The 24,357-nt window shown below is 39.7% G+C and overlaps 1 protein-coding gene across 1 annotated transcript; it reads left to right on the forward strand.

Annotated features, from left to right (window-relative positions):
• Positions 1 to 210: 210 nt before the first annotated feature.
• hs3st2 (heparan sulfate (glucosamine) 3-O-sulfotransferase 2) lies at positions 211 to 24,043 on the forward strand. The gene is made up of 2 exons (XM_028412052.1): positions 211 to 716; positions 23,425 to 24,043. The coding sequence occupies exons 1-2, from the start codon at positions 211 to 213 to the stop codon at positions 24,041 to 24,043; spliced, it is 1,125 nt and encodes a 374-aa protein (XP_028267853.1).
• The last annotated feature ends 314 nt before the right edge of the window (positions 24,044 to 24,357 follow it).

Genomic DNA, 24,357 nt, shown 5'->3' on the forward strand with positions numbered 1-24,357 from the left:
CTTAAAAAGAAGAACTCTGACCCAAATTTTAAGTTTGCACTTGCAGCTCACCAGCTTGGGAGAAGAAAAAAATGCGCTTTATGCGCAGCTGATGTCTCCAAGAAGCTCTTTCTCCACACATGCCAATCTGTCTGACTTTGGAACCTGACTCTGACCGCAGACCGACACAGGAGGATGGAAAACCATGCAGCGCTTTGAACCCATGGAGACATGGCACATATGGTCCTCTCGTCTGCGAACAGATTCAGCGCCAGATTCGCCTTCATATTCACCGTGTCACTCTCCTGCACCTATCTGTGCTACAGCATCATGTTCTGTCGAGGCACAATCATAAAAAACCAGGGCTATGAGGGGAAGCGATGCCCGCCGAGCAAGAACGCAGGAGGGAAGAAACTTCTTGGAAAATTAGACAATTGCGCTTCGCTGGAAGTCAGGTCCGCTCTGCACGAACCGGCTGCGCAGCGAGGGTCCACTGATGTCCGCGAGCAAAGCAAAGCCTCGTCCGGTGGTCACTGGGCTGATATGAAGTTAAGAAATATGAGCGTGGCGCAGAAATATGGGATTAAGAAGCTGCCTAATGCGTTAATAGTCGGCGTGAAGAAAGGAGGAACAAGGGCGGTGCTGGAGTTCATCCGGATACACCCAGATGTGCGCGCACTCGGAACCGAGCCGCACTTTTTCGACAGGAACTATGACAGAGGTCTGGAGTGGTACAGGTGAGAAAAACGGGACAAAAATGTAGATTTTATTTTTAAATTTTAGTCAAAATGATTTATGTTTATTATTAAGTTACTATGTTTGGACACAAACAAAACACCTGCCACCCTCCCGTGCGTAAATTATATATCAGAGTTTGATTGACTCCTTACTGTACACTGTTGTTCTTCCTGAGCACTGTCAGCTGTTAGCAGACCAGCAGATGTATGAGAATCATCACAGCCAGCATCACAGATGACACAGGCAGCCCCCGGGTTACCAGCTGCGCTCGTGAGGATGCACAAGGTGCTGCCTCTTCACCAGCAGACACTTTCTATTTTTTTAACCTCAAAATATTAAGTAAACTTAATATTTAAAATATGAAACAAACTAAAAAGTGATTTGAGCAGTCGGCTTTGACATGACATCTGCCTTCTGAGACTAACACTTGTATACACACAGTTGCCACCAGTAGAACAAGTGATGTCAGGCTGTCCTGCAGGAATGACGCTGCAGTGAATTATCATGTATATGGGTACCTGTCCATCATTGCTGAGCTCATAGTCTGCTCAGGCATGCACACCATGATATCTGAGTCTAAATAAATACAAAAACCTCTGTAGATATGTGTTAGTATTGACATTTAGGGTTTTCTCCTCGAGTTTTTATTGGAAAAATCTTTGATGTCCAATATGTCAATATTGCCTTTTCTGTTTCTAAAACTCCACGCACTTGATGAAGTCACTTTTAAAGCATCTTGCTCGGGGAAGGGGGTTTCGCATACAGATGGTGGTCAGCTTCACACATAAAGCCAAAGGTTTCTGTCAGTAGTCAGCATGACTGATGGTCTGATAGACTTCAATGGAAGTGCTTTAACAGCAGGAACAGACACCATTAGACTGTGGCAGTCACTCTTTTTGAGGCAGCAGATAGGTGTAGCTCTTAAACCTGGAAATGTGTTTGTATTTGAGCACTTTTTTGTTAGATGTCTAGAATGAGCTATTCTTTAAAAAATACACTATTAAATAATGATGACTTTTTTACATCTTATAAAAAGGTGGTTGCTAACAGCTTACCAAATGGGACCACAAACAATGCCATCATCACAGTTTCTGTACTGCAAGAAGTCAGAGCAGTAGCGTTCATTTTGTAGTTATTGACTGTGCCATGCTGTTTATTACTGCTGAACAAAACATGTAAATATTGCACTAATCTAAATCAATGCAGATTGAAATAGTAAAGGCTGCTTTTATAGTGTAGATCCATTCATTGTTTTCCACCTGCAAAATGCAACAAAAAATGTAAATTAACACAGTTGATGAGCCCAGTATTATGGGCTGTTAATGTAGAAGTCCAACAGTGGCTGCATTAGCTAACCAGCAGTGACAGCTTTGACAATGCTACAAAGCTAAAAGTGAGACAAGGGGGGTCATGTTTGTTCTGCTACTTGATGTAAAGATGATTCTTTACAGGCATCAGCAGGAAGGCATAGTCCACATTGGTGTTTTTTTCTTGTAAGTGGGGAATAGTTCATTCACTAGCAGCACTGACACCAGAGAACTGTCCAGTGTCTTGTCATACCAACAATCTGACATGCTTCTGTTTGATTTTCCCTCTTCATGCTTTGGAAGGTGGGGGTGCTGGGTAGTCATTATCAAAGCTGTCACTAATGCTAACTACTGTCTGACTTCCATACCAACCATCCCAGTGATGTCACCATCTCTGCTGGCACAGGATGGTGTTATACATGTTGTAAAATGTATAAATAAATGTACTTTTTTTAAAAAAAAATTTAATCCTGCTTATTGACAGTGTTAAATTTGTCATTATGTTTTAAAGGATAATCCATCTTTTAAATTATGCTAACTACAGTCAGTGTTTCATTTCCTATTTAATCACCATCAATGCACAGCTCATAAGTATTTAACATTACGTACGTTAAAAGACACATTATAATAAAACCGAGTTGCAGGTTTCTAAATCTTTATGTGGAGGTAATTAATTGTACACAGCCTATAATTAATATTGACTGCTCAGGCAGTAGATGACATAATGCTTTATCTGTGATGCTCAGAGTTTGCTGCCTTAATCCAGATGGGTATTGTTTTATTTTTATTCTTTTTATTTTTTTTTATTTTTTTTTTTCATTTTCCAAAATAAAAGGGAGTATGGACAAGAGAACAGCATGTGACTTTATGTGACCTCTTACAGGCGAGAACAAACACTTGGCAATATTAGCACTGCAATTTATAACAGTGCATGCTATTAGACACATGTCCTGCAAATAAGTACAACACAACCAAATATACAAATGCAATGCAAATATAAGCAAGTAGAACACAAAGGTACAGGAAGGAAAAGGCTAATAACTGGTCCCAGGATGTTAAATTTAAATTTAATTTCCATCACCAGCAGGGTTAAATAACCAATATCTCAAAGATGATTGTGTCCTAGCATGTCCGTCCCCCATTACCTGGAAACATTATCGTTGTGAGATTGTGCTTCTCTGCCTCTGTGTTGAGTATTAACATCGCCTGTCTTTCTTTTTCTGCTTCCGTTTGGCGTTGAATACATGTGACAAGATGGGTGTGTGAGAATGGGTTGAATTGCATACAGTGAGCATGAGTCAGCATCTGCTCATCTGCATGTCACTGTTCATTCTCAGCCGCAATATCAACACATCATCTGTATCCTTTAATGATGTGCTGATATCACTGTGCATTTCCCTTTACATACCTGCATAAATCATGGTATTACTTGATAATGTGTACCTCTATGAATCATCATCTGCAAGTTTCTAAATGAAGCTAAAATCATAGTGTAGGCTGATAACTTTAAAGTCAAAATAAATATGATAATAACAATAATACATTGTTGAAAATACCAACTGAAAGAATCTCATGCTGTGGCAGGACAATCTACACACACTGTTACAAAAGCAGCTCCCGACTGCTGTAAAAGAAATCCATCCTTTTCATCCTCACACTAATCAACCAGAGGCTATATTATTACAAAAATGCATGAATGTATGGCATCAAACGTACACAAGGGTGCCCTGGTGGGGTAGAAAAATAGCAAACACTTTCAATGGTTTGCACGTTATCAAGGACTTTCTGATATTAATCTTAATTTTTCCAGTTATCGAACTCAAACATAATTTCACTCTATTTGCATTGAGCACTCCCTAAGGGGCTTTTTTTATGCATATTGTCTGTTGATAGTCCATTGTTCAGAGTATTTCACACGTTACAGTTATATTATTAATATATTATTATATTATAATATTAATATTTTAATATAAGCCCAGAAGATGTTTTGTTTCAGTGCTGAAGGGGTTGGTTAATTCATGAAAACACACACTGGCAGATGTAGACAGTGGAACTAAGTCAGATTTGTCCACTAAGAACCAAACATCAAAGCTAAAGTTAAAGCTAAACCTGACTAACTAAAAAAATGAAGAGCCGGGGGTGTGTACCCCCGTACCCTCCCCAACACTGACCTGCTGCCTTATCAGTACACACCAGTTAGATTCAATCTGTCACTCTAAATGTAAGCAAGCATAAATACCATAAATACCAAGTCCCACACTAATATTGTGCCACTTGTGGAAAATTATAAAGTAGGGAAAATATTGCTCACTTGTCACAAGCTGACAGTTGGGATCTTCAAGATACATACTTAACAATACCTTAGACACAAGCTGAATTAATAGAGACTGAAAAAATGGTGATTCAAGCTGACAGTCACTGAGAGATGTTCACTGGCCCTCAGTGATTATCTGTCACAATGTTTGGTTTGTTCACAGCACGTCACAAACCGTTCCATTTCATTTCATCATGATATTTACTTCCATAGGCAATGAACACAACATAATCATATGCAAAAATACAATCTTAAAAATTAAGCCTTATCTGGCATAAATAGAATATTAACACAGATAATTAGTATTCATTTAAATGAATGTAACATCAATGGAAAGAGGTAATATTAAAATTCTAAAATAATAAACCTATACTAACTTATGATGTACTATGACATAGGATTTCCTGAAAAAAAGGAACAATTTTGAATCATCATACAAAGCGGGCCCATAGAGGTCATTCACTACTCCACCACCAATAAGTCCAGTTACTAGCACTGAGTGGATGTTAACAGTGGCAGCTGGTGGTGAAACTGATATGGTGGGCTAAATAATAAATTATAGCCATAGAATAGCAGGTTAAAGTAAAAGTAACATCCTCATTCTCTCTGTCTCTCTCTCTCTCTACATATACAGTATATAGCACAACTGGTCACAGTGGGTTGACACCTGTCAATCATGTACCTGTCGCCAGCCCGCTGCTGATTGGTCAGAACCGATCGGCATGTGGGCTAAATGAAGTTAGCCCAAATGGTCAGTAAATGACAAGGGCAGAACGTGATACCCGTCATTCACTTACACCCAGAAAGTAACAGCAGATTTGGTGCATGGATTTAATCCATTTAGAGACACCCCTCGTTGTTCTTTTAACTATTTGGTGCTGTTGCCACTTAACATTCAGTTTTAGTTTAGTGAAACCTGAAATTATAACTTATTTTGTATGTTATTTAGACGATAATGTTCTCATCTTTATTGCATAACGTAGGGAGGGCTTAGCCCCACTAGCCCATTTCTAGCAGCCATCACTGGTTAACACTTCAGCCACTGTGACCCCTGTGAGTGCAGCCAGGCATGTTAAATTGCTGCCGCTCTAGTCAATGCACGAGGTCCCACGAGATCTCAGAACCCTTTACTCTGGAACCCAGTCTGAAAAATTCTGCACCAACCAGATGGCACAGGCAGGAAGCCAGACAGCAGTTTTCCTTTTTTTTTCAAAATAAAATACCATGACTGGATATCAGCTTGTGATGACATATCAATGAGAAAAGCTTTATTGTGACATCAGCTGCATCATAATACAACATATAAGTGCATGGGAAGTGGAAAAAAAGGGATGTGATGGCGGAGCATCTTTCTCCCTCCTTCTCCCCAGGTTCTTGATGGCATACCTCAAAAGGTGGTGCGTCAATCATGGCTTTATAATTGTCTACACAATTTTTGTTTTCTTATAGATAGTTTTTACATTTAAATCGTGTTTTTTACATTTTTTACTTTTTTTCTTGAATGAATTGTCAACTTTCATCAGTCATACCTCAGTCACTACAGGTACAAAATACATCTGCATCAATTTTTAATAAGTCATTAAATATGTGAAATTAATGGGAACAATGGATGTATTGACAATGCCATAAAAAACATAAAAGACTCTTCATTATTTATTTCAACGCCCTTCTCGTATTTTAAACACATGTCTATGTGTTAAACAGAATGCAACACCAAATGAACTCTCATAAGTCTCGGTGCACTGGCCAGTTGTTCTGCAGCCAGTCTTGTTACATTAAGCATGTGACAGACCATTTAGACTCAGAAGAAAAATAGCGCAGTATTCATTACCAGTGCCTCCTGAACAGAACACACACACACGTGGCCTCATTTATTTTGTCACATAACCATAGAGGACCTGATGAAACAGACATTTCCCTGCCATCAATTTCCCCCCACTCTTTCTCCATTCTCCACAGAATCACAAAGATCAAACAAAAACACGTTCCTATACACTATCAAGACATAAAAGGGCATCTCAGCTCTATTGATTTCAGAGGAGTCAGAAGCACTTCCAGTTGCCTCGTGTTGAAATTGTATGAGAGGCTGCAGCTACGAATATTCTCCGGGTCCACATTAATTGGCTCGGGGAGGCAGGGAGCCCCTGGAACAGTATCATCAAAAAGGTTGATGAGGACAGAAAGTTAGATGGTTCTCATTTAACACAGAAAACTACACATTATAGAGCGAAGGCTGGTCAGGCCTTACTCTGCATTATTAATGAGCTGTCTTCAATCTAGCACAGCTCAGAGACATGTAGTGGTTAACATTAATTACAAAACAACTGGAGATATCTCCCAAGTGAGACCAGTCGGAAACAAACGTGCCGTTATTTCTGGAGTACTGAAAAATCCAGGAAACCATGCAGACACACATAATAAGCCCTCACCCACTGTGATACAAACATAACTATTGAATGGCCCCTGGGGTGTAATCTGCTAGCATGCTAACATTGTAAACCAAGACATCTGATCAACCAGTTAGCATTGTCATCCTTATCTTTTCAGCAAGGTGGTGATAGCTGCCTGTACCTTTAGCCCCTGCTATGATTTTTACCTTCATGAGGTGTTTTGACCCTTTTAGTAGCACACTGGACTCTGATCATGATCATGTCAGTCTCACTGTGTCATTCACAACAAATGGCTTTTGCATGTATTAGCACCAGCAGACAGCCAAAGGACAAGGATGATATTGCCTGCTTATTTTTAGCCAATGTTAATGGCAAAATAAAGGTTTGGGTTTTTTAGAGGCGTGGTTTATCATACACATAGCAACATGCATTTTACAAAAATCCATCTGATGTTTCACGAGATGGCACCCCAGAGTGCACGGTCACAGAATTAGCATAGTTTGGACAATCAGAATCAATAATCAATAGTTTTGCAGAACTATTTTCTGTCTGGCCGACAGTAAAAGCATTAGTCCAATCAGATGCAGGCAGGATGAGTCTGTACTGCTTATTTGTTTATTGCTGTGTCAATCACAAGTGAAGACTATCAACTTGAAAGGCAATCAAGCATGTTAGGAAGCAGAATTACATTTAAAAACCTCCCGGGCAGTTAGCATCACACTGTGACAGTCGGCATGGTGCCAATCATTCAGTTGGAAATGGACCCACTATGATCTATGTGTTAAAAGCCCCTGAATGCTGTCAAGTGTTTTTATTTTCTCGACACTGAAAATGAAAGCTGATAGCCCGCTTAGCTAATGACTGCCATCCAGTTGCTGTAATTTTGCTGCTTTTAAACAGTAATGTGTCAGACAATAATCCTACACAGCTGCGATGCATCAAGCATTCATGATGAAGCTGCTTAGTTTAAACTGTATGCACCAATTCTATAGTAATATCAGGTCCAGGCTCTGATTGGCTGATTGGTGGGTCTAGTATTGGGTAATGATCCATTGGGCCAAACTATTCAGTTCAGTTTTATGTTTGGGCCACAGGCTAAATCAGCAGAATACTTACAGATCTGTATTAAGGTCTCACATCTACTGAGAATTGTATGGGCTCGGAATCATCGCTGCCTAATTTTGCCCCTTTTGGCTGTTTCCTGTATTATTTTAAAGGTATGGTTTTCCTACGTGTCTCTGTGTGTACTGTCTCTTGTGTTTCCCTCTTTGCTGATGTTTCTCACCTGTATCCTGTTAACCTTGTGTATTAAGTTCTGTGCTCTGATTGGTCTTTGTCAGTCACCCTGCATTTGCTCACAGTGTTTCCAGTGTTTCCTGCGTCTGCAGTGTTTTGGCCATGGTCTTCGTTTGTGGTTCGTTTTTTCAGTTAGATTTGAGATCTCTTGTTTTTGATTGTTTTACAGCTCTTTGGTAGCTTCTGTGCACATTTTGCTTGTTATTTGGTTTAGTAGCCTACATTTGGATCATCTTTTTTGAACTGTGTAACATAACAGGTCGACTAGAAGGGATCCAAAAAGGGGTTTGTTGACCAAGTCATTGTCTTGTACCTACATGCGTTTTGTACATGTAAGTAGTGAACATGTGAACACTGAAGGCGCTTCAAACCGAAAATTAAAGTAGCTAGTGAACACAGATTAAAAGATGGACACAGCAGTATGTTCTCAAGAGTTGTTGCAAACATCAGCATGAAGTTTGATTCTTTTACATTTAGTGTTTGATGGTTCTGCTGGGAGTGTGTCAGCGCCTTCATCATTTATTATCCCAGGCAGGGTGGTGTCGCTGATGATGCAGACAGTACGTCATCCATAGGTGAAAATGTGGTGCTTGTTTGTCCTCCTCTAGTTGCTGTTGCTCCAGTGTGTAAACTGCATTTATCAGCATGTTGGATATCAGTAAAACTCAGAGACAACCATGAAAAATGCACACAACATAACACACTGCCATGTTGTCACTCCTTAGAAACCCAAGACAGGATGAATTTTCGCTGTGTCTATAATATGATTGACAAAATTACCACAGTCACTTAAAGGGTAAGGTAAACTCCCTGCCTCATATATAATGGGTAGCAGTCACACTTTACAAGTCAATTTACACAAACTTGTGAAGTCTTTGGTGCTTTCTACATGTGTGCACCCCCTTCACCAGTGGGTCATTAATTGGGCCTTAAGAAGGTGTGTTGCTTGGTCACACTAATATTTATTATTTAATAAGTAAAATTAGTCTGAAGTAACTCTGCCATTTAACTAGGCTGGGGGCTATTATGTTCATAGAAAATATCCAGCGGAGCTCACATTTAAAGACTGTCAGCTTGTTACCAAGGCAAACCCAGTATATCCCTACTGACCAGGAATCGAATCCTCTCTGACTCCCCCCCACCCCCCCGTCTCCCCTCCTCTGTCTCTTTTTTTGTACTTTCCCATCACCCGAGTAAAAACATGTAAAGGTGCACCATTATCCTGTTCTACATTTATAAATATCCTTGACTGTCACATTGCTAGAGGCTATGGTCTACTGTAAATGCAGAATAGGTGCAAAAAATGTGAGGAAAGGACAAAATGTGATTTGTCCAGCACTGAATAAGACATTTCCGTACAGAGGATACTATGTGCACAGATTTGGCTGGAAATTCATTAAAAAAATATAGGAAGGAACAGTAATCCTCATCTGTAAGTGAGCCGTTTAGGATTTCAGAGGCTTTCCTTTCTGTCTTCATTTCGGTGTCTGTGGACACTTTGCCTTGCCACATGTTAATGTGACAGCTCATAGCTCAGTTCAATTGAACGTGTTATTGCTCAAGGAGAGCAAGTGTCAGTCATTTCCCTCTGCTGGCCCAACCATGAATAATGGTTATTTCAAGGAAAACAAGAGCCCTAAGTTGAAATGACAGCAGTTAAATAGGATTTTGTTCAGGGTCGAATATTTTACACAATTTTAACAGTGCTGCAGGACTACATTATCCTGCTATAAATATGTTTTGATTCTATTACTACGCGGTGTCAAAAAGACCCTCTATAGCAACATATCGGGTTCAGTCAGCCTGCTATTTGCAGCCAATTAAATTAGAAAAATAGAGGCTTGACTATCTGGATGTTGAATTGTTATTCACCCCTGTTCCTCACCTCGCTGAATTGGCCACAGGATTGCTTGTAATCGCCCTGACTGCTCTTTGTTAACTCTTAATAGACTTGTGTGGTAGCAGGCTTCTGTTGTCGGTGATTAATGATCACATGTCATCACAGCTGTAATCTAAGTGAGTGATAGTTTAATAATGGAGCAGCCTCAGCAGCGCAGACTGGAAGTGTGCTGTCATATCGGAAAAGGAGGGAGATGCCATTTTTAGGAAGTGCAGTGACACAGACATTATGAGAATCACACAGCATAAGAACATTTTCTCTGCACAGTCTACCTGTGTAATACAAACTGTTAATGGGTTTTGGGTGGCAGGGAGCAGCGGGGTATTGGCTTTTCAGGACATTTCAGGACAAATGGTTTGTAGAATTTTCTCAAGTTGGGATGGAAAAACATCTTGGCAACAAAAACATTTAGATCTCCATTTTCCTATGAATACTGCAGTGAAATGAGACAAAAAGACATTTGTATTAATGTAAGTTATTACATTAGAGATATTTAGCTGGATAAATAGCAAGCTTAATGGCCTGGAGAATGTTTTTAGCAAAGCACATGTTCCCAGGCTTTACACCAAATATAAGGCATCCTAACCCGGTGAACAGGTTGGACGTTGGAGTATTTATACTAGACATAGACTAGACATAACTCTGACACTACCAGGGGCACCAATTTATGTTTCTGCTGGTGGGTGCCCAGCGTGCTTGCATGACTCAATGCTATTTTGACACACGTGCATAATCGTCTCAAAGTAAAACGCACTTGGATCAATTAACAGCCGTGGCTGCAATGAGTGCTCCTCCTACACGTGTGCACACGCCCTCTCACACACACACAGCCTATACACTGGCATACGAGGAGTTATTGTCAATGCAGCCTAATGCAAAAGGCTCCAATGAAGAAAAAAGAAAGAAATTCCACAATTCACCACCACAGCCTGGACTCAATAGCATTCCATATAGGCTTATAAGTGTAAATGGAACTGTCTGCTGTGCTGAAAGTCAGTATAGGTGAATAATAACATGGCCTACCAACTCATCAGCAACCAGGTTACGTCCCTCATCCGTTAATCACAACCTGATATTAATTATAGTGTCAATGATTACAACTGGCTTTTACTAAATCAAATATAGTTGTAGGGATAATTGATAACTAACAACACGCACCAGAAAAGAAGGCTCAAAAAGACTCAAATATAAGAAAATCATAGGCCAAATCCACAATTCCAAACCATTCCGACACATCCTTCAACACATAGTAGCACAGTATAGGCATATGACACTTTAACTCTGAGGAGGGCCGCCGGACTGATGATGACTGAAATATCATCATGCTAAATAGCTATCCAAGAGTAAATAGAATTTGACCAATCAATTATCATGCCATGTTTTATGCACAGTTATAGAATTTTTTTGTTTGCTAGCCATTCTATTTGTTAGTGGCTATCCATTTAGCCTGCTAAAAAGTCAGTCTATTTAGCCATTGGATGAAACCCAAGTCAAACTCAAATCAACTTTTTATAATAATACGATTTCCTACATTATTGTTCCTGCTGCGCTCCTAGACTGATATAATAACCTTTTAAGGTGACTAAATCTCAAATACAAATATGTATATTTATAGCAAATCATAATAACAGCCTCAGGGAAATTTAACAAAAAATAGGTATAACTCCTGCCTTTAGAGAAACTTATAGCAAAATGTCTCCATTTGGAAACATACTACCTCCCAAAAAAGCAATTACCCTGAAGCCTCTGTGACAGGTTCCCAGGCCAGTGCACAGTTCAGGCACTAATTAAATAAGCGTAGAGTTGTCACCAACTAGATAACAACATATAGTAAATTGGCAAAGCAACAACTTTCAATGCAAGTTGGTACTATGTTCTCTTCTGTCTTTGCAGCTTCTGCAAGTTTCAAACTGCATTCCTCATAGACAGCCTCTTGTGTATTGCCATGGACTGTGACTCTGCATGCTGCTTACTCTGATAACACATTTGCAATGAGAGCCCAGGAGACGTTTTCTTATAATTTATTGTGCAAGCGTTTTGTTGTTAAATTACTCCAGAGATCGGACCAACGCAGCATGTAATAGATACTTTGATTCGGGCCTCTCAGCGGTCACCCTGTGAGCCAGCATATTGTTTAATGGGCAGGGTTCATTATTAGTCCTTGTAATGACAAACATTTGTTGTCCGGCGGGAGGTAAAGGCCGTTCACTAAATCTCACTGCCCCTGCAGAAACACTTCACACTGTGATTAATGGTTTCCAAGTTAAATCCCAAACAGATCAGCTATCGCCTGAAACCCTCCAACTCATTACACTGATTTAGTAGTAATAGTCTGTTGCTACAATACCTTAACTGATTAAATGTGATGGTAGCAGGGTGTGAGTGAAACACAGGTTAGTTTACGTACATTTACATCTGTCTGATCACACAAAAATGTTCACAGCAGAGAGCTAAAATGAATATTGTGAAGTGTCAGATGCCTCGCTGCTACAAGAAAAGCACATTTAAACAAAACAAAACAACGTCTTCCCATGTAAAACATTACATTGTTTCTACATCTAGATTAAAACTCCAGTGTAATACAAATACCCTGCCAGCATGGAATGAAAGTTGGATGGAGCATAACTACACTGTGCAGCAGTACAGCAGGGTGACATACCACTGGCTCCCAATGTTCAGAGACAGATAGTCCTTTACAGCCAATGTTCAAATCCATATTAACCAACGCATAAGAACCACTTAACTAAGTAGTCAGACAGCCCAGAAAAAAGTCAAGAACTTTATATTTCCTCATGTTCAGTCATTATAAAAGCACCAAGTGCTATGATAAAACTGGTTCTCATCAGGACACCAACCTCACAAACAACAAATGAACAGCACCTCAGATCAGAGGCCACACAAATGCTTCACAGAGATCAAACCACTACTGAGGAAGAACAACAAGAAGAGAACTAAGAAACCAAGATATGGACATTAGACAAGTGAAAGGGTGTACTTCTGTTTGTCCAGGTTTCTTGGTTCCACCATGTTCTTTCAGAAGCAGGTAATGTGAGCTGATGGTTTCTACATTGCGTGGTTCCCACTGTGAAGCATGGAGGAGGTGCCAATGTAGAGCTACTTATGCAACTCTTAATCATTTTTAATATGACAATGACCATAATGAAATCTATCTATCTATCTATCTATCTATCTATCTATCTATCTATCTATCTATCTATCTATCTATCTATCTATCTATCTATCTATCTATCTATCTATCTATCTATCTATCTATCTAAAATACTCACTGAGGCTCTGTAAGGGCTGTTTGACCAGGAGAGTGTTGTGTCATGACCTGGCCTCCACAATCACATAGCCTACACTTGATGGTTTGAGATGAGTTGGACAGAGAAAAAGCAAAACAGTCAAGTGCTCAGAACCTCTTTCAGGATTGTTGGAAAACCATTCCAGGTGACAACCTCATGGACTTGAGTGTCATCAAAGCAGGTGGCTACTTTAAAGAGTCCAAAGTATATTCAGGTTTACCTACAATGCACAAGAATAAGTAAATAAATGAGAAGTGTTTGGTTGGTGCTGTTGGTGTATGTCATCCACAAATTGAATCTGGATCTTTAATCTGTTGGAAATGTCTCTTTTTGCAGCGTGATAATTTTGCATATAAAATGTTCACAGAACTTGTTCTGAACTCACAATATGTAGAAGCCCGTTTTAAGCTCAAACTGAAGTGGAATGACAGTAATAAATTCTGAGTTCATTGATTGTACGGAAGGAGATGATTCAAAGCTGACCTTTACTTGTTCTGATGGTCTGCATCCCTGATGAACCTGCATTGCTTTTAAGAAGTTAAACTTGTTCAACAAGACGTGCTTGTCTGGAACAGAATGAGCAGACCTCTGTTTCCCTGCCATGTTGCTGGATGTGCATATGAAATCTCAGACTTTTATTACCTCAACATTATGGTGACAAAGCTGTCTAGAGGAAAGGTGCAAAAAGGTTGAAAAGTTAAAATAGAAGTTATGGTGTAGTTGAAAGCACTATTTACACAAAGGCATTATGGTTTTGAGTAAATATCAGACTACTCTCTTCTAATATTCCCTCTGGCTCTTGGCTAACCCCGTTATCTCATCCATCTTGCTGCCCAGTGATCTCACTTTACCCATGATAACAGGGAAGACCTGGCTTGTATGGCTCGTCCTCTCCAAACGTCCCTGTTTTTTGTGGACTGGGACCTTTTCCTTCTCCTTAGAGGTCCTTTCCCTCTGGTGTGTATTCCTCCAAAGTTCAGCTGGAATATCCTCCCTCACCATTGCCAAGCAGGCCAGAGCAAAAATAACAATTCCTCCAAACCAACATGTTAAATGAAGTTGCTTAAATGATAAATTACAAAATGTCAGGGTTTGAGGTGCAGGAGGACTCAGTTTCAGGAAGCAGGCAGAGCAGTTAAATGAAGTTATTTTATTTAATGCCAGGAGGGCAAAAAGCAAAAAGTAACAAACTAAAAATCACACTTGACGTGGTAAAAAGCCAACAACAGGACAAAAGCAAAAATCAAACGAACATGGCAAGGTCAAGGCATGGCATAGTATAACCTGGATCACGTGGCTGTAGCATGGCATGGCAGAGATGAAGACGAGACTAACACACAATCCCCTTGGGTGAGGACGAGACAAACTGGCCGGGAGTGCAGGGAAGACAAAGACTAAATACACAAGGGCCAGGGAAGACAACGAGACACAGGTGACACACATGAGGGCAGGTAATCAAACAAGGAGGGAAACCACAGGAAGTAAAACTCAAGACAATGCAGAGGGAGGACAGGGCTACCAAAGTAAAACAGGAAGCCCAAGACAAGACAACATCACAAAAACAGAAACCCAGGGAACAGGACAAACAAAGATAACAGGACACAGGATAAACAGAAAACCCAAAACAAGGAAACAAAACCAGAAATAAACAACAGGTCGTTACACAAAAAGGGTATATGAAAAAAAATGCACATGCACACTCAGACAAATGTGTTAAAGTTAACATCTCGTGAGTTTTCTCCACAAATGGCCGCCAATGGGATTATTGGCTTTGGATTATTACAGAAAATAACACTCAACACATGATGACGAAGCTCTGTTTAGCTACCCGTTAGCCTGTTAGCAACCACATTTTTTTGGACAAGTACCAGATTAGCATCACGAAAATAAAATAAATAAACGCACACAAATTACAAAAAAAAGACATTGTATGTCCACTGGAGGACAGAAAACACAGACATAAAGGATAGAGGGTAGAAGTGCTCATTGACACATACTACTAAAATAATGATAAACCAATTGTATCTTCCCTTACCAGTTACTTTTTCACAGTTTAATTTAGTAATATCTATCTAACTATTGCCATCATGTGGTTGTGTTAATGAGTGCATCAAGCCATGAAATGATGAACCATAGCAGAATCCATTAGATCTTGTTACAGGGCCTGTTTTAAAACCTTACTAAAAAGTGAGTTTTAGCAGCTGGAAATAAAAAGTACACTAAAAGTAATGGTGCGACACTGAACATGAAGCACTGTAATAATAATATGAAGTAGTTGTAAGTAAGTAATTATTTTACCTACAGATGTAAAATATTAACTCAATGACTATTTCAGAGACAGATTCAACAAAAACTCATTTATTTTAAAACACGGTGACAAACAGAAACTAATTCCAAGTGAAACAACAGTTTTATCAACCACACTGGTGCTACTACACTAACAGATTATACAAAGCCTCCATATCTGAGGCCTTCTCTCATTTACAGAGACAAAAGTCTGGCAAATCTCCCTCATGTCCACCTGATAGAGTTTTCCTGTCATCACTCACCTCAGCAATAGAACTTACTCCACTGGCCCAACATGATGGCCCTGCCTCTGACTCACTCTCAGTACCAACCTCAAATATGGAGTAGAGAGATGGAGATAGATTGTGCTTTACTTTTCAATTAACAACCAATATACGTGAGCTTTCAAATATATATCATCAATAAAATAACATCAGCATGTTGATTTAACAAAGTGGTCTTCTCATCATCTGAGTTTCAAAAAGTTGACCTTGAACCAAACTGCTTAATGCAGATAATACTGAAACCCTAAAAATACTAACTTACAAAAAGATGCATGTTTATCTTTATTTGCTTATAAAACTGCTCAAATCACAACAAACCTTGTGGATGTGTTTATAATGATGCCCTGCCTTATCTGCTACATCAGTGTTTCCTGTTCATATAATGCACCACTGTGTCCTGACGGTCCATCACATGTGTTTTATTCTTGCTGATAAGAATAGGAGCAGGTGGCTGTTCACTGGCTAGGCGAGGCTGAAGCTAGCAGGCTAACAGAAGCTCATTACAATATGGGTTAATGCTGAAAACAACTCTAAATTTCCATGTCTTTGTTAGGAATCTCCTCATGTGCTCTTGTCTGGGGAGGAAGCAGAAAAGTCAGACAAATAATACCGTCTAGCTTCCTCCCAACTTTTCTAAGTTGATTTAACATCAATTTACCATCACCTAGGGCCATGTCACAAAACAAGGCTTTAGCATGAGCTGGACTTTGTGGGACGACACTGACGTTACCTCCTCCAGCTTCGACCAGCACTGACGGTTCTCTTTGCAGTGTTTTACGCTCGCTCGAAGAAAGCCACTGGCCTCGTTAGGTCCGTTACTATAGTAACGGTATTGTAGCGCTGTGGTAACCAGGAATGAATCAAGTGGATCGGACTTTTTGATGAGCAATCGAGACAGCCTTAGGTGGAGTTTCCTACTCAGTAAATGTGGGGGGGTCCAAACGGGCCATTTTAAAATGTGGGGGGGACACGTCCCCCTCTGATATAATGGTAGCTACGCCTATGGCCACAGCAGACCTAAGAGGGATGAAATGGGTCATCTAACAGGCAGAGGAGGATATAAAATCCTGTGTGATAAAACTCTGTAATAGATAAATTATGGATACTTAATTGGTGATTATTCGCACTTCAGATATGCTTAACAGCATCATTTTAAAGTAAATATTTGTGTCGCTTTAGATGGTTAAACTATAACTTCTTGTTATAGTAAGTGTTGCCTTCTCTCCCAGAGGAAATGTACAGTTGGAGATATAGATCACAGCTCAATAGCAGACCCTTAATAAAAAAACAAAACAAAAAAAAAACATCCGTGTTTGTGGCTGATTTATTCTATAACAATACAGCAGCGACCGGGGGGAACTGAGCGTGTTAACTTCAGACCTCTTGCTTCCACGGCGCCAGCGGTGATAAATCGTTCAGTGAGTTAGCCAGCAGGCTCTTTCAGGTCCATTTATGTAGACTAGCTGTTAGCACACTGCACTTCATTAATGAGGGGCAGCGACTGCCATGCTTCAGGGTGTTGACCCTAACAAACCTGTAGATAAGAAGGATCCTTGGTTGTACATTTTTCCCCCTCTTATGACTTAGACACAGATCAAACATAAAGGGTTTGTGTAAGACATTGCTGGCTGTTGTCAGAACACTAATAATGATGTGGCATCTGTGTGTATAGATATATAAAAGTCTATTAATCTGTCCATTGTGAAATAGGCAAGAGTAGCATCAAAAGGTTTAGACTCCAAGAGAAGTCCTTTGACGTGTACAATGTAAGGCAGCGGGATTTGCTAGCCACATTTGGGTTCAGACCTGAGCCAGATATAAGCCAATCCGGCTAGATCCACCTACGAGAGAAAAAATATAAATAAAAAATAAACAATAAAATATCTGGATATAGCCAGATACGGCCCGAATCCTGCTCTAGCTGAATAGATTTCCCCAGTGTGAACTGGGTCTGAATGTCATCCTCAGCAGTGGCCACCATAGAGGTATAAGCTGGACTCTTGGCTTTTACTGCGGTCAGTATGCAAATGCTATTAGTATTGGTTCAACCAATCTTAAATCAAAATGTGATTGGTTAATTCTGGTGTAGCCTTGAGTTCCACTTGAAGTCCCAGCCAATGAGTGAGCCAATTGCAAGCTTTTCTCTGCCTGTAGACAACTAAAAAAAGAGATCGGATAAACATATTTTCAAAGTCTACAAATAGACTAAAGATAGCTATAAATATATCATATGTATATCTAAAATACATTATTGTAATATAACTTTTCAAATGCTATAATGGCCTCCTCTGAATGACTTAATAGTTTATCTCTGAACCAGCTATAGATTAATATATTAAGAAAATCAGCTAAGAGAGCTAAAATCATCTGCAAAATATTGGTGTTTGTCCCAAAAATCAGTTAGGGGCCACTTAGATATATGTGTCAATAGTTATAGATATAGATATTCTGCAACTTATCTATAACAAATTGAATTGTGACTTTTCAGTTCAAACATAACCCACAGTGATATTTATCACAGCAGTTACCAACAAAAATGGTTTAACTGCAGCATTAAATGCATTACTGAAGCACCCAGAAGGAACTGTCTCAGGAATCAGTCTCATTTACAGTCTTGAGCAGATCTTCCACACCTCAGTTAATTTTTCCAGAGTGATTAAAATGTCAGAGCCTAGCCCCTTAATGATTCCTGACGTAAAGTTTGACCAAGAATTGTGAAGAAGATTGTAAATTACCCCATAGAATGTACTGTTGATTCTCAGTGAGAGGGGTAGTAATCAATCAAGGCACTTTCACTCAAATGTCAGTTAATCCAGGTGCGTGTCTGGGTGTGTGTGCATGTGTGTCCAAAAAAAAAAAAAGAAGAAGAGAGATGGTCATACTAAACTTTATTTCCTGAGCTTTCCCTGCAAGCACTTCCAGCAGAATTACAATCGTGTAGATTTTCTAATTGCAAATAATAATTATTATTATCCAGCAAGAACTGAGCAGCGTTTGTATAAGCTGAGCAGCATAAACCCTCGGGTTTATCTCTTCATTTCAGATGCTGCGTGCAGTGTCTTGGGGGCATGTGGGGGAAAAAACCTTGAAACCTGCATATTTCTGACACCTGCCTCGGGTATTACATGTTCACCTCCTGGCCTAATTCCTGCTATTTCAGTAATGACATGAACCTGCTGCCTCGTGTTTAAGTTAGCTAAATAACATCCAGACACTATTTCATCATTTAAAATATGGCAGTGAAAGGTTAATAGGCAGCTATTAAAATCAACCCGCTCATGTGTGGATGCTTATTTAGTGATAACCAGACAACACAAGACACAGCTACAAAATGCTAGATCAAAAAATGTTTGTACATATTGCAGGTAGCCCCTCCCTCCCCCCACCCCCTAGTGTTCCTCATTACCATCACTCCAAGACAGTCAACTGATTGGTCCCGGCTGCTCCCACTGACATGAAAGCAATCCCTTATAAACAACCCCTGATTTCAATGAAAATAAGGAACTTTGATCATTTGATTGCACCTTACCCCTGACTGCAGTTATGGACATCATGATGCTCCAGGTATTCATTTAATTAAAGTTAGAGAGTATGTTCTGAGACCTTCAGCAGAACTTTATTACCGTACTCCAAACGCACAGTCCACAAACATTCATGCTAGAGCTAGAACTCAACACAGGCTGCAATACCCTTACAGGATAATAGAGAAAATGATTTAATAGACAGATATTCCCAAACTAAAACATGCCGTACTACTTTTTCTAGCACAATACCTCAAATCCATGGATAAGCGGTTGAAGATGGATGGATGGATGGAATACCTCAAATCCCACTGTAAAAAGTACTAACTAGCTAACGTAACAGAACAGTGCCCACAACCTGAAAATAAGCTAAAATGTGGTTAAACATCTTGTTAAACACCCCAAATAAAAACTGACTGACCGAAAACTCGTGCCATTAACGTCACTTACCAATCAAGAATAATAGAGACATTTTGAAATCAATATGGTGTCATGTGTAAACTCCACATTGAAACTACGGTGTCCCTGGAAGGACAAATGCCAGTTGTTCTCTTGCTAAAATAACTGCCTAGAAAGGTGCACAGTGCTTTACTGTCTATAAACAAAGGCTAAATAAATAAAGAACTCATCAGATGTCATTAAATTTAAAAATCAAATGGTGAAAATTATTGTGGAAAATACTTGTGCTCAAAACCTAAACTTGCCAATTTGAATCAACTTAACTTACTAAAAAAGAGAAAAAATATCTATATAAGTAACTAAATAAAAAGGTAACATATGTGTGTTAGATTTCGTCATTCATTCACTGGTAAACAGATAAACTTACCTGATGTTTGCCTTGTAATTTGAATGAATGAAAGTATCTGCTGTGATAAAACAAATAAGTAGGACAAAGGAGACAATGGTAACTACATAAAGTAGGAACGTCAAGAGGTCACAGAGGTCGGAAAACAGCAGGAACCATTCAGAAGACAAGACGACTACCAAAATAAAACAGTATGTACAAGAAGGAACACAATGAAACGGACATAATTAAACTAATCTCACACGACGAAACCAGACTAACTCCTAACAGGACTAGTTTTAATTAGTGCTGTCAGTTTTATTGCAAGGACTCAGTAAGGTAAGTTAGCGGATGCTCCAACTTCATCTGATAGAGACGTTCACTGAGCTTTATATTTAATCCAAACAAAAGAGTCAAGGGAAATTATCCAGAGTGAGATATCTTCCTACATGCATGTAAACATGTTGCCTACATGTGGTGTTGGGAAGATACTTTTAATTTTGAATGAATGCTCTGTTAAATAAAAACTATGACTATGCATTCTTCGTTGCCATCATTGCTGCTAACTAATCACATGCAACAAGCAAGGTGAGCAAGACACAGATGACAGGGGACCAATCAGAAGGCTACATGTAGGCAGCCTGTTGCTTTGGAGAGAGGATGCTGTCATGAAAAATATTAACTAAATTCAAGCTTTTGTGAAAGTTGTTCAAATCAAATGTCATCAAAATTGTAACCATAAAAATGTCCAAAAGAAATAGTTTAATTTAATTACACTAATGTAACTCACTACAATTACGTTCACGTATTGGAGTTGCATGTAATTCCTTACTCCCCAACACTGCCTACATGTGTTGACATGTGTTGACCGTTCGGTACACTTCGGGTCGGGGTGCGTGTTCTGTTCGGTTCTGGACATGAGCATAAAGTAATGCGGGGAGGCATTTTACCACAGCATGGAGTCGAGTGTTGCCAACTTGGTATCTCTCTCGCTACATTTCGCAGATTTCCAAACTTTTTTTAATCAAAAGCAACTAGCGACTCTCTCTGGTGACGTTTGGAGACTGACGTGAAATCATTCTGCAGTCAGGCTACTGTCCTCGACAAGCAGCGGCCGTGAGCTCCTCCCCGCCGCAAAACACTCACAGCCGGTCAGTCTCTCTGTAGCTTCACGCAGCAGTGGTCCTGTCAATGCTTACAGAGCGGGATCTAAATAATATATTTAAATGGCAAAAATAAATATAAACCACGGACATCAGTACTGTTAGCATTGCATAGCTTAGTGTAGTCATAGAGTTCAGTCTATCCAACTAGCATGTCAGTCTCTGTCCGATGGTGGGAGTATGTGCACACACGTGTGTGTTTGTGTGTGTCTGTGCATATGTCTGTGTGTGTACATGCATCGTGTCTCTGTGCGCAGACAGCAGAGGTGAATTATAAATGCACAACTACGCAGACAGAAATGACATGCCGTGCAAATAAGATAAATAACATGAGCTGTTTAGTTTGGTTAATAAAGGAACAAGGTGTAGACCTGTTCTATAGGAAAGGTTATCTTAAATGGCTTCTGTTAGGATCTGGTGCTATATAAAAATTAAGAATAAATGAAATTGACTTGACCTGATATGATGGGGAAACACTGACCTGATTGTTAAATATGGTGAATGTTGGATAATTATTATAGAGTATATATTTTGTGCTCATCTGGTATTTCCAGAGTGTTAAAAGTAGAAAAACATTTGTAACATTTTAAACCGAACCGAAAACCGTTACCTCAGAACCGTGATATGAACTGAGCTGTGGATTTACTGAACCGTTCCACCCCTAGCTGACATGTATGCTAACATGACAAGCTTCAGTTTAGAAGCACACAGAGGATGCTCACCTCATCTGCACAACATTCATGTCTGAGGATGGTATGAATGTATGGACCTGACAAGTCAGATAACACAGACTGTTCCCACAGCAGGCAGGCAGCACAAGATCTCTTTAGATTCTGCACCTCCTGGATTTTTTTAGTGTGTAGCAAAGCTGTTTGCTTGAAAAGGTGCTGTTCTCATAAAAGATTAATAGTTCCCTTGTGGCCCTGAGGCACCCAAGCCAACAACTCGGGATTCATAAATAAAACGAAATGGATCAATATTTCTAAGACTTTAGAGGTAACCTATGGCTCTCCCTACCTTGAGAAAGAAAGCACAGAGAAAGGTTAGGTTTTAATCGAAGCTTTCCTGCAGTAATAATAAAGAAAGTGTGGTATTTATCATTGCAACTCTGTGCCAATGTACCACAAACTGCTGTGGATACAGCTGCAGAAATTCAGGTAGTATATCTTCTGGTAATCACAAACACAATTTTATTTTGGAATTATTCTTCCCTTATTGTGCTGACTACAGCAGAGAGAGTCAAAGGGGAAACGGTGGGACTGTGACTGTATGACCGACTGTGGCTTGAATCTCTGAATTGCAATGATCGAGGCATTCATTGTCTCAACAGCCAACACCAGATGGTTATTAATCAACTTTTATTGAACCCAAGTGCCAAAGCAGAACGACATATTACACGGGGAAGGAAAACTCTCATGACAAATATGACAAATACGATCGTTTGTCTGTGGTCTGAGAAGCCATTATGTTGGCAGGCTGATGATGATAAGTATGATGCATGTTTTGGTTGTACAAGCTGCCCCCCCACTGAAAAGCTCACAAATACATTCACATTCTGTTTATATGGGCGGTTCGTCTCAACACAGCGATGCATTACACATTCTTTCTAACCACTGTGAATATGTAACAAAACTTGTTTATTGCTGTAATAATAATAATAATACTTTTTTACAAAATAAAGTAAAATAATATTATTATTATTATTATTATTATTTTACTTTATTTTGTTGCGACAAATGGTTTATTTTTTGGGTAATTTTCCTGAGAGACAGGTGGAATAAAAAAAGGTTTTGAGGAATTGCGGCTTAGTTTTGGCTATATTTGAGGCGTTTGAGGACCATCAGAAAGTCAGATGATTGTTCTATTTATTAAACCATGTGGCAGGCTGTGGGGTTCAGAGGCTTAAAGATGAGTTTGACTGTGAGACTTACAGAGTAACAGTGTGTTGCTAATTTAGCTGCAAAAGCAACCATTGTCTTTCAGATCTTTTCCGCAGCAAGCGACAGGCAGTCTACTTCACATTCCCCTTTGAAAGTTAGATATTTTTGTGTCACCTTTAAAACAAGAAAGCATATGGAAAAACCTTCCTGAACAGGAAGATATCAACTCTTGCTGACTCATTTATGTCTGTTTTATTCTTTGTTTTTTCCTCCCAAGGGGACTGATGCCACGAACACTAGACAGCCAGATCACATTAGAGAAGACGCCCAGCTACTTTGTCACCAGAGAAGCACCCAGACGTATCTCTAGCATGTCCCACGAGACCAAGCTGATTGTTGTGGTGCGTAACCCAGTCACCAGAGCCATATCTGACTACACGCAGACTCTTTCTAAGAAGCCTGACATCCCTACATTTGAAGAGCTGGCCTTTAAGAACAAAAGCTTAGGTCTTGTTGACACTTCCTGGAACGCCATACGGATCGGGATGTATATTCTGCACCTGGAGAACTGGCTGCAGTACTTTCGCCTGTCGCAGATGCACTTCGTGAGTGGCGAGAGGCTTATAACGGACCCGGCGGGGGAAATGGGCCGCGTTCAGGACTTTTTGGGGCTGAAACGAATAATCACAGACAAGCACTTCTACTTCAATCGAACCAAAGGTTTCCCCTGTCTGAAGAAGCCCGAGAGCAGCAGCCAGCCTCGATGCCTGGGCAAATCCAAGGGCAGGACTCATGTACAGATCGACCAGGAGGTCATAGAGCAGCTGCGAGAGTTTTATAGGCCATTTAATATCAAATTCTATGAAACTGTGGGACAAGACTTCAAGTGGGATTGAATGTACCGTTTAGAACACGGCGGCTACCTCGAGAGAAATTTGAAATAGAGATGAGGGTATATATATCATAAAGTAATATATAACAGAGACACTATATAAATAGTTCCACATTTTACTGGGTCATTCTGGGTAAGTGTAATTCCTTTAATTCCACACAACCATCACAATACCGTCCTGTCATCACAGCAGACATTATGACATTGCTTAAGTCTTCATTTATTCCTCATTTCTGCTGAAAATGAACCACTGTCTTTACAGTAAAAACGAGCAATCCATATAAAGCCACAGCAAATGTCAAATGAATAATAAAAGCT

The sequence above is a fragment of the Parambassis ranga genome, chromosome 8 (assembly GCF_900634625.1).
Source record: "Parambassis ranga chromosome 8, fParRan2.1, whole genome shotgun sequence".
Lineage (NCBI taxonomy): Eukaryota > Metazoa > Chordata > Actinopteri > Ambassidae > Parambassis > Parambassis ranga.

Coding starts and splice junctions, on each gene's coding strand:
- hs3st2 (XM_028412052.1), top strand. CDS start 211: ATGGCACATATGGTCCTCTCGTCTGCGAACAGATTCAGCGCCAGATTC. Junction 717..23,424: donor AGAGGTCTGGAGTGGTACAG/GTGAGAAAAACG, acceptor TTTCCTCCCAAG/GGGACTGATGCCACGAACAC.